Below are 12,354 nucleotides of genomic sequence, written 5' to 3' on the forward strand. Positions count from 1 at the left end.
CCAGTACTTCTCTCCCCTTTTACTTCCTCCTCTTTCTCCTCTCACACCATCTCTAGTCTCTTCTCTCTCTCATTTTTCCCCTTTTCTCTCTTCTCTTTCTTTCTTTGATAATGTCCCCCTTCTCTCTGCAGTCTGTCACCGTCTTACTATCTCTTATTCTCACCCCCATCTCTCATATCTCTCACCCCTCTCCCCCATCTTACTCACACCCAGACATCGTGGCCAGCTGTCTTCTACTCACTCATCCTTTCTCCCTTCTCTCCTTATAGTTTATATTTTTTCCCTCTGTCTTCCATTTCTCTCTCTCTCTCTCTCTCTCTCTCTCTCTCTCTCTCTCTCCCACATCTCCCATTTCTCACCTCCTCTCCCTCACTCCCACATCTCCCATTTCTCTCCCTCCCCCTCTCCCCATCGTTCTCTCCGACCTCTCACCCCTTCTCCCTCTCTCCCCTTCTCCCTCTCTCCCCCACCTCTCCAGTTGCTCACCTCCCCTGTCTCTCTCTCCCCTCACAGACATCCTGGGCAAATACCCGCTAACGGTGCACATGACAGACTATGACAACGTTGCCGGGGTATTTTTGTGTCAAGAGATCGCCATTATGCAGAGACAAAACGGCATCATCCTCTCCCGTACTCCTATCCTTAAGGTCAACCTCAAACAAATGGTAAGTATTATGTCTCTTATATTCTGTATATCACATTTAAGTCTCATTGTAAGATATGCAGATTATTATATTGTTCTTACCTTGACTTTGTCCAGATTTTCGTCCTTTCGCAACTGATTTCACGCAGAAAGTAATGCTCTACACCCATTACATAGCACTTTTTCGTGACTAGCATCCTATTCAAGTGTCAGTCTCTTGTTACAACTGCATTTATGATGGAGGGAGGGCAGGGTTAGGCCAAGTTAGAGAAAAAATCGACCTTACCAATGGCCGGTACTGCATCACTTGTCATTATGTCCTCTTAGTCTCAATTTAGGCCACGCAGAGAATACGTGGATTTAGTAGGACTTTTCACCTGAGAGAACTGGACCACTCCTACAATTTCAGTACCATGTCGTCTATCTATCTATATACCTAGGCTGCTTCCCCCAAGGAAAGGGAGGTAGCCGAGACGTGACAACACACTTCCCATTTATTCATCCATTTAAACACATTCGCATCTTAGTCCCAAAGGGGAGAAGGGACAGATCCTCACCGCACCACACCGCACAATGGTCAACTGCGCAGTGCAATCACTGACATCCACAACAGGGCCCGACAGCGGAGCTGGTTTACCCCTGCCACATCATAATAGACCCATCCCCTTACCCGCACCTGACCTGAGTAGCTGATCAGACCAAATGCGGGAGAATATCCCCTCAGGGCTGCATCATCATTTATTCATTCACAATTTCTCTCCATTTATTTCTGTCACGCACAGCCACTCTTTCATGCTCAACAGGCATCCCTCTCACATCCAGCGCTCTCTTCACACTGTCCATCCGTCCTATTCGTGGTCTCCCTCTCAGCCTTACACCTTTCACATCAGATCTAGTTATCTTTTTCACCAATCACTCATTATCCATTCTCTCCATATGCCCAAATCATCGCAACACTCTCTGCTCAACTCTATCAGCCATCTCCCGAACAACTTCAGTTCTCCATTGCACTTCATCATTTCGCACTCGATCCATACGCGTCACTCCACACATACTCCTCAGACACCTCATCTCCATTACATTCAAACTTTTCCTCTCTGCTACACTCATATTCCATGTCGTGGTTACATGAAATCCAATGAGCTTTAGTCGATGACGAGGAAATGAGTCATCTTACTATATTGCTCTAACTTGGCCCAGATTTTCGTCCTCTTGCAGCTTATTTCACGTAGCTCGGTGGCAGAAAAAGACAGTACTACGGCTCTACATCCTTTCCACAGCACTTCTTCGTGACTAACATCCTATTCTAGTGTTGATTCTATTGTTACAAATGAGCATTCAAAGTGGAGAGACGGTAATTTTAGGCCACGTTAGAGTAAAAAGAGTATAGTTAAATGCACGTTCCAGTCTGACAACATTTGACCAGGTGTAGTCAGACTGGATATTCTATTTGACTAGTAACCAAAGAGACTCAGTCAAGACTTAGTATTAATGTTGTGGGAGTGGTTCAGTTCTGTCAGATGAAAACAAATCAGAGAGAGAGAGAGAGAGAGAGAGAGAGAGAGAGAGAGAGAGAGAGAGATTGATTCGTACTTGTCCTAGCCATAACAACACCTGTCCCACGTGCCTACCTACCCCTTCAGGCCCCACTCCACGTGCCAGGTGTGATGGTGGAGAGAGAGAGAGAGAGAGAGAGAGAGAATATCTAATCCACGTGCCCAGCAGAGAGAGGAGAGTACCATAATATCTAATGCACATTCCCCTCCCAACAGGCTAGACTGAACGTGCCAGGTGTGAAGGTGGAGTATTACACTCCCGTGCGTCAGTATAACTGCAACCGTCCGCAAGAAGGCATTCAGCACGGGGCAGGCAGTTCTGACCTTGGACCCTCGGCGGAGCCTCCTCACCAGCCACGATGATGATGATGATAATGGTGGTTATGATGGGTTTTCGGGGGACATGGGCGACCACGTGGTGGATGCAGGGACGCCCTAAAGTGCATTTGGCAACACGTGCAAAGAAACAACTCCCTTCCCAGTCTCACCTGAAGATAATTGACACCTGGCGAAATACAGTGAAACTCGGTCTCTACTAGTGTGTGTTTAAGATGGTTTCGATTTTTCCCATATGTATTCGTTAGACTTTAGGATGGTACTTGTGTCTCTGTCAATACGTCAGTTAATACCACCAATACCAGAGCCAGTGAATGATGATGATGATGGATTAATTAAGGAGCCAGTTTATACATAGAGCTCCCCTTTATATAAATTTAACTTCTGTTTACATCAGTCATTACCAACACCAATATATAATAAAAAAATTATTAATCCAACCTGAAAAAATAACCTATCTTGTAATAAAGCCAACTTGTGAAGATTTATTAACAGTGGAAATATACTTATGTATTTGTTGGTATGGCTATATAAAGTACTTGAATATCAGGTTCTATTTAATTTATTCTTTGATGATGATGATGATGATGATGATGATGAGGAGGAGGAGAAGAAGGAGAAGGAGAAGAAGGAGGACGAAGAGGAGAAGGAGGAGGAGGAGAAGAAAAAGGATGAGACGAAGAAGAATGATGATGGTGATGGTGATGGTGATGATGATGATGATGATGATGATGATGCAAAGCTGAATAACATCGTCTGGAGCCAGCAACAACATACTATAAGACGTGGCTCATCATCCTGAAGGGGTACACAGATGCAAAAGACTGCACACCTGTTTTCCTGATCTGCGCAGCAACTCTGTCCTCGATTTTGGTAAGCGCGCAGGTGTTGGCATAGTCGAGTCGGAACTGGCCCAATCCAACACTTTAATGTTGAGGTTATATTCAGTGCATATCTGACTACACTCGCCCTGATTTTTTTTTTTTTATTAATGGATGAAACCTAATCTGGAGAAATGAAGTGTTTGCGTATGTGTGTGTGTGTGTGTGTGTGTGTGATTTTTACTGTGATTGTACAAAGACCACACAGACCTACCAGTCCCATCGAAATGGTACGGCTTAGGGTGGTAGTGGTGGTAGTGATGGTACCTGTGATTGAGAGTGTGATGGTGGTAGTTGTGATGGGTGGAAGTAGTGGTAAAGGTAGTTGTTGTGGTAACAGTCGTTGTCTTATTGGTGATCGTCGTGTTACTGGTGGTAGTAAAAGAGGTAGAAGTGAGGTGGAGGTTGAGGTGGTGGTGGTGGTGGTGTGGTGGTGGTGGTATGATAATGGTGATGGTGGTGGTGGTGATAGAGGTGGTAGTGTTAATGTGTGGTAGTTGTGGTCGTAACGACAGTGGTAGTGTATGGGGTGGTGATGGTGGTACTGAAAATGGAGGTAGTAGGCATTTAAGGCAGTGATAAATAACAGTCGAGATATACAGTAGAAAGGTGGTGGTGTTGGTGGTAGCGGTGGTGGTGTTGGTGGTAGTGGTGGTGATGGTGGAAGTGGTAGTAGTAGCGGTGGCAGTGGAGGTAGGTGAGGTGATGAGTGATGGTGGTGGTGGTAGTATTGATAAGTATAGTCGTGGGCAAAACTTGCCAACAATCCCCTGCCAGCACGGTGTCCCCATTTCTTTATTCTTCATTCCTCCTCAAACGACATAGAGTGTCCATCCTTCTCAAAATCCTTAGTAATCTGCTTCATATTGCTATTACATAAAAATGGGTCATGTAACAGCTTCCATTGCCTCAGCCAGCAGAGATGGGTACAAGAATTTTTACTTCCGCCTGTACACATGGTGACTAGTACATACACCTGGGTTAAATTACAGGTAAGGTGTGTACAGGTGGTGGTGGTGGATGTGCTGAGTGCTGGCCAAACTATAGTGTGTTTTGTACGTGTGGAGCATCTTAGGAACTTTGCTGTCAGTCTCTCATTAACTATTTCCGGACGCGAGATGTTTTACTCCTGTAGACCTAAGTGACTTATCAGCGATGCCCCACCACACTTCATAACACCACATCACACCACACAAAATCACCCTCACACATCACACCACATTTCACTACACACCACATGCCACACCACATTTCACTACACGCCACACCACACTACACGGCACCACTCACCACACCACATCATACCACAACACAATACCATACTACACTACACCACACCACACAAAACCGCCCTCTCACACCACACCACACAAAATCAACCTCCCACACCACACCACACTTCACCACACCACACGGCACTCGACACTACATCGCACCACACGGCACTCGACACTACATCGCACCACACACCACACCACATCATACCACCACACTACACCACACCACACAACACCACCCTCTGCACACCACACCACACAAAATTAACCTCCCACATCACACCACACCACACCACCTTCTCACACCACACCACACAAAATCATCCTCCCACATCACACCAAACGAAAAGCATCAACCTAAGTGCCCTGAAGCTCCCGCATATTAGTGAAATGTGGAACTGCTGCATTGGTAAGGAAAATATAATACACAGAGAGTGGTTGGTTATAATCGGAAGATTCACATGGACAGGGCGATAAAAGAAAAAAAAAAAAGGGCCTGTGAAAAAGAGAATGAGGGTAATGTTAGAGAAATTCAAAATGTGATGTTGAGAGAGAGAGAGAGAGAGAGAGAGAGAGAGAGAGAGAGAGAGAGAGAGAGAATCTATTTACCCAAGTCCAATAGGAATTTTTATGAGAAAGATACCAAGCCACAGTAATGTCATATCCCATCATTCCCATCTGTCACAAGAAATCAACACTAGAATAAAGTGCCAGTCACGAAGAAGTGGAAGAGAAAAGATGTAGAGCCACAGCTTAACCATTGAACAACCAGGAATAAGAGGGAATATGATCAAAGTATCTCCCAATATATATATATATATATATATATATATATATATATATATATATATATATATATATATATATATATATATATATATATATAAAGTATATTGACACACGGACCTCAACGCTATTGGATGCAGGAGACGTGACCTAACATCATGTCTACAAATATAGTGCAAGACGTAGTAAATGCTCATCCATACACTCACTACGTCTTACATTACAATTAATCCTTTGTTCGGTCACATCCCTGGTTGCCGATTAACTTTAAGACGTGTGTGCTTTACATTTCGTTCACCTTAACCAGGTAAAGATTTTCGTCCCGTTGCGGCTTACTTCACGTTGCTCAATGGTAGGATAAAATAATACTGCGGCTCTACATTGGCACTTCTTCGTGACTAGCATCATGATCTAGTGTTAATCTATTGTTACAGCTCAGTGGCAGAAAAAGACGGTACTATATTATATCCTTTTCCATAGCACTTCTCGTGACTAGTACCATATTCTACTGTTAATCTATTGTTGCAGCTCAGTGGAAGATAGACAATATTACTGCTCTACACCCTTTCCATTGCACTTCTTTGTGACTAGCACCATATTCTTGTACTTATCTCTTCTTACAGCTCAGTAGCGGAATAAAACAATATTAGGGTACTACATCCTTTCCACAGCACTTCTTTGTGACTAGCACCTTATCCAACAGTAATCTATTATCACAACTGAGTATCCAAGATGGTGTGGTCAATTTTAGGTCAAGTTAAAGTGAAAAGATTACAGAAGTTTTCGTATAAATATGTCTCTTTTATATCATCCTTGGGGCAATCGGACTCTTTTAGTATGTTTAGAAAAAATAATTCGTCATGAAGGCTAAAAAAATAATCAACAACAGAGACAAAAGCACTTCAGAGAGCGCATACCTTCGCTAAAGCAGTACCATACACCTCTCATGTTTCTCGTGACCTTGAAATTAACCTTGACCTTTTTCGACGAAAACTGTTTTTTTTTTTTTTTTTTAGATGATCGTCAATTTTTTCTCTAAATTTGGAGCATTTTCATCCAATTGTTTTTCCATGATGTTCTAACACACAGAGAGAGAGAGAGAGAGAGAGAGAGAGAGAGAGAGAGAGAGAGAGAGAGAGAGAACCTCTTTGGCGGGTCAACAACCACTCTTAAGCCTTTCACACCGATGCTCTATTATTCAACAAGTAAGGGACGATCTCTCGCAGTGAAGGGACTGACAGGCCTGAGGTGTATTGAAGAGCAATACTAATTTTAACAATATTACTCTCAGGCTCCTATGATTCAATTTCTTAATATCATCTGTAGTTCCTTACTATAGTCCTATTACTCTAAGCTGGCCTAAATTTGTCATCTCTCCATCTTGAATACTGAGTTGCAACACTGGATTAACGCTAAAATATGATGCCAGTCACGAAGAAGTACTAAGAAAAAGGATCTAGTGTGGTAGTATTGTCTCATTCTTCCACTGAGCTACGTGAAAGAAGCTTAAAAAGGACGAAAATCTGGGCCAAGTTAAGGTGAAAGAAGTATAGTGCTGCACCGGCCTTAGGTTTGGCCTGTATTCTCGTTGGTTAAAGATGCTCTCTAACACCCTTTCCTAAGCGATTTATCTTGCTTATTAAACATTCTGTCCTATTCTGTGCTATATAAATCCTTAAAACATGGTCATACTCTGCATAAATGACGTAGAGAAGTATATTAACCAGCCATATCCAAAATAAGTAGCTAAGGAAGAGAGAGAGAGAGAGAGAGAGAGAGAGAGAGAGAGAGAGAGAGAGAGAGAGAGAGAGAGAGAGACCTTCGTGACTTAGCATTGACACTCAGGCTCCTCTGACCACTCAGCGAAAAGAAGCGTCCGAGGTTTGGTGGAACTGAGCTCTAAAATTCTTCCAACCATGAGGGGGTTCAATTGGGGTTCAACTTCCACGTAAGATTAAGAATTAGTGTGTATCGTCTTTTTTTTTTTTTTTTTTTTTTTTTAAATCTCGAGGCCTACATTATCAAGGACAATATTGCCAGTCACACAGACGGTGGCCCAGAGCTCACAATGTTTCGTTCATGTTTCAAAATATTTAGTGCTGTGACGCCATGAATTTTATGAGAGGGGTACAGGAGGGAACAAAAGCTGCTCTAGTATTCCACTGCGTCTGCTTCACGCTTCGGACATGTCAGTCACTTCCCTCCTTCAAGCATCTTATCACTGAGGATCATCGGTGGGCAGACACACGTGGATCTCTCTCTCTCTCCTTAGGAATATTAGCCAACACAGAGAAGTGAGAGGCAGAAGTTAAATTTTAGGCGAACTTCTGCATATATGGGCAGAAAACATACCAAGTCTTCACAACTGAGGAAAATCAGATGTAGGAGAGATGGATTATGTGAATTTTTTTTCTGCGATTGCACGTACTATATATGTATGGATGAATGGATGTAGACAGACAGACAGGTAGGTAGGTAGGTTAATAAACTGATAGATAAAATGTCAAAGAAATATCTAAAAGTTCCTGGACTGCTGACTAGTAGGTAAACTGCACGAGATATGGCAATGCGATGAGAAAGGTGTCGGATATACCCTGAATGCGTGTGTGTGTGAACGCGGAGCAGGCAAGACCGCAGCATCAGTCACGTATTAGTCGTGTTAAGGTGAAGGTGTATTTGAGCTGTCCGGCACGATATCCCATTTCGAACAAAGTAAACGACCATCCAAGACTGACTTAATCCTGGGTACGAACTATCAACATTTATAATTAGTTGATGAAAAGAGGATTATTGAGCGCTGGAAAACGCGCAACAGCAAAACGACTAAACTTTCACAGCCATATACAATCACAAAATGGACTGTGATGTGCAACCTGGCAATGGCTAAAGGAACTCTGCATAAGTCTGGTAAACCGCTGCAGAAAAAATAGGTCTTTTACACTAACTTGGCCCAGATTTTCGACCTTTGTAGCATATTTCCCATAGCTCATTGGCATAAATAAGACAAGTGCTATGACTACATTCTTTCCTTAGCACTTTTTCATGACTGGGATCATATTCTAGTATTAATCTAGTGTTAGAACTTAGCACTCAAGATCGAAAGACGGCAATTTTTTGCCTTTAGAGTAAAAACTGTATAGTAGCGTTTCTGTAGCAGTGAGAAAAATAATTCTGAAAAGCGACACATTACGGTCATCGTGGAACCTTTTCCTTAGCAGTGTTTATAATTATGACACCTTGATAGGATGCTGGAGAGGGACGCCTTCATGTGGTGACACTGATATTACTACCTGGCTCCACTGTCTGGTTATACAAACGTCCCTTACCTACTCCCCTATCCCCCAAAAAGTGGATGGTGAATTGCAGGAAGAGGACAGGATAGGCAGTCCACGGGGTTCACGTTTCAGATAAGCCTGGGAATGCAACTACTACTATTATTACTACTACTACTACTAAAATTAGATATTCTCGGTTATTTAAGTATGTGTAGTACCGACATAACTTGCATCTATAACATATAGTAGAAGGGAATACTGAAGTTTAATCGCTTAGGAGAAATCTCCAAAGCCACTTAGAACACGAAGCCATATCTTATTTCAACTTGAATATAGTAGGACAATTTGTATAATAAAAGAGACTGTATTCGTAACGCCTCTTGCTCAGCTATTTATTTCGCACATTACACGTCACTGTCCTCTGTTTTGTCGTTTATACAAACTCTGATACTGAAGTGATCTAAACAGCACAGTAAGGATGTTAAGATGTAAATATGCAAAATAAACCGCCAAGGAATGAATGTTAAGAAGCTTCCTACGCCAGCGGCAATATTGTATCCTTATGTCCGATTCTGAGTGACTAAGCCCTGCATTTGAGGACGCTGTATAAGGGTTACACACACACACACACACACACACACACACACACACACACACACACACACACACACACACACACACACACACCAATGTCAGTTTTTTTTTTTTTTTTTTTTTCCCACTACTACACGAAAACTGAATGATAACCTGTTTTAGCCAATAATGAGTTTTAGAATTTGGAAGTAAACAAAGAATTCCTTAATGTATACCCTCTCACAGCTGCTCAGTTCGTAGGCCTGTATTTTAAGTATCATAGGAGGCTTAACATCACGTTTTCCTAAGGGGGAGACGGGCTTATGTTGCTAGTATTCTGAAAAGTTTGATGGTTTCCGACAATTTTTTTTTTTTTCTATCAGTGCACATTGTGTCGTTATGCAGGGTAACCAGTATTTAGCCTTACACTAGAAATTCACCTAACGTTATCTTGTGTGCTGTGGGGACGGCTCAATCTGCAGGTGTGGGCGTGGGTGTGGCAGTGGGAGTAGTAAATGAATAAATGATACACGGTAGACACACTGGTAACGCTGACACATGAACAATAGGCCGGCAGAATGGAAGGGGAGTGTTATGCATGAACGACCCTGTATATGAAATGAATCATTGCTTATGTCCACAACTGAGTTTAGATCGTCAGTAAATATCGACCCTGCTCTGCGTGGCTGTGAGAGAACACTTGTGGCATCATTTCCTCCCAGAAGTATGCCAGCACCTCATCAACCTTTTCACTGTCATGACGGTAAAGTTTTGCTTATTCTTGTTACCTCCAGACGATTTTATTCAGATGACGGGAGCAGCCTAGTTGTGAAGGGGTTGAGCGAGGGCTGCATCAAACCCTTCCACTTTGAAAGGCATCTATTAAACTAAAGAAAATCGCCTATACGCATATGGTATTAGGTGGGGACAAACCAAACTTAGGCCTTTGAGCTTATGGCAGGTTATTCATTCATATTCTGGGATACAAGGCCACTGCATCATGTAGGTTACCACGGTTACCTCCCCTGGTTGTTACTCTAGGTAGGCTACTCACTTTACAAACCCATAAATGGTGAGTGGAATCCTGCAATGGCGCCATATACCCATAAAAGGACTCAAACCCTGGCAAAATCAAGCAGGCAGACGCACAGCAAGCGATCTTAACCACTCGGCCACCGTCTAGCTATACCAAGAGCAGGATATGAAATAGGTCATCTGTTTGATGTGTGTGTGTGTGTGTGTGTGTGTGTGTGTGTGTGTGTGTGTGCTGTCTTTTTTCAATTTGTTTCAATCTGGCTACCCCTCTCCGTCGTCTGTATGCCTCTCTCTCTCTCTCTCTCTCTCTCTCTCTCTCTCTCCTGTTTCCATCACCATATCACCTTCGCTGTTATTCTTTTCCCTCTTTGCAGCAATCTTATGTGAGCTTCCTGTAGTCTTTGTTTCGATTCTTTTTTGGCCTAGAAGACTATTTTATCAAGCTTTGTAAAGACAGCTTGAATTTAACCTCTTCACGCCGAGGAAGCCGTTTTTACTGTATTGTTCCCTGCTGCCAAGTGATTTAATTCCACTCAGTAGGTTCTCTCTCTCTCTCTCTCTCTCTCTCTCTCTCTCTCTCTCTCTCTCTCTCTCTCTCTCTCTCAGGATTGCTATTTGGTATCTTTGTTTTATCTACTTATTTTAATGGCATATCGTTGAGTCTTGTGGGAGATCAGTTACGTATGTTTTAGCGATATTCCAATAATCAGACAATTCCCTGTCCCAATTTGGAATCGAACTCGAGTCTTCCCGGACAGCCAGCAACTTCTCTAACCACCTGAATGTACTTTTTAATAAAGGCCATGTTCTCAGTGGTTTAGGAGATTTCGAAACACCTCTTCCTTAACGATTTTTGCTGCACATTACACCCCAGTATCCTCTTTTATGTTATTGATGCAAACTAAGGCTATCCCCAAAAGACATTAATAATATCTATCAATGTATCTATCGCCAGACACTTTAATCCCGGAAGATGTTGCAAATGAATCGTCTCCGTGTCACTCTGTCCTCTGCCATCAAGTTGTCCCATCTCAAACTCACACCCCATCACTTTATACACCTCTCCGCCCCATCCTTTCATCTGATAAGGCTACCCTCTCTCCAACTATCACCCCCATCTCTCCATCTCATCTTCGGTCTTTCCTGTCCCCTCCCCTTCCACCTCACTCACACTGTCCTACTCAGTCTCTCTAGTCAGTCACTATTCTCTCCTCATGACCAAGGAATCTCAGGGTACATCTAATGCATTCCAAAAGATCCACACTACCACACCGCTCCTTTGCTCCCTCACCTGTCTGTGTGTCTCTCAAGGTAAGATTTTGTGCTTCATTATACAAGGTGATGCATGACGGAGCCTTCCATGCCACTCAGAATGCGGCCCAAGTGTAAAGAGGATGAAGCAAGCATGACTGAAATTCGAACGAACATGAGTGCACATTAGTTAACCCTTCTCCCATGTCAACCTCATCTACATTTGGTTCTTGACGCATATTTTCATTTAGCCTTGGAAACAGCGATTATAGAAGAGGAACTTAAAAGATATTTCTTTCAATGTTTTCCACAGTACTACCAAATTGACGATACCAAATATGAACTAAATTACTGGGTCACCTTAGGGAAGAAGCCAACCCCTTCAATACGCCGACATTTCTGTGTGTGTGTGTGTGTGTGTGTGTGTGTGTGTGTGTGTGTGTGTTATGATCCAGATCTATATTACGTACCCACTCCCATGATTATTATCGACAGCAGTAATAAACCTTGGTAATTACGAAGACCAACCCAAGTATATATAAAATTTCACCTCCGGCTCTGATCTCAATAATTAGCCTTCAATATATTCCCATAATTTTGCAAGAAAAAATAATTAGTTTTGCCTATCTAATTGTTTTTATGTGTATGGGTTTTTCTTGCGTGGTAAATTAGAGTGTGGTTTCAATGAGGTTTCTGTTGATAGCTTTATGTATTTACTTTTTTTTTTTTTAATTTTGTTTT

The 12,354-nt window shown here is 42.5% G+C and overlaps 1 protein-coding gene across 1 annotated transcript; it reads left to right on the forward strand.

Annotated features, from left to right (window-relative positions):
• Window positions 1–494: 494 nt before the first annotated feature.
• On the forward strand, window positions 495–2,562 carry LOC145408978 (uncharacterized). Its single transcript, XM_080279553.1, has 2 exons — window positions 495–665; window positions 2,416–2,562. Exons 1-2 carry the CDS (start codon window positions 546–548, stop codon window positions 2,560–2,562), a joined length of 267 nt encoding a protein of 88 aa, XP_080135679.1. The 5' UTR covers window positions 495–545.
• Window positions 2,563–12,354: the final 9,792 nt, after the last annotated feature.

This window comes from Coenobita brevimanus, chromosome 79 (assembly GCF_032717465.1).
Source record: "Coenobita brevimanus isolate Jiangsu-jjx chromosome 79, ASM3271746v2, whole genome shotgun sequence".
Taxonomy (NCBI): Eukaryota; Metazoa; Arthropoda; class Malacostraca; order Decapoda; family Coenobitidae; genus Coenobita; species Coenobita brevimanus.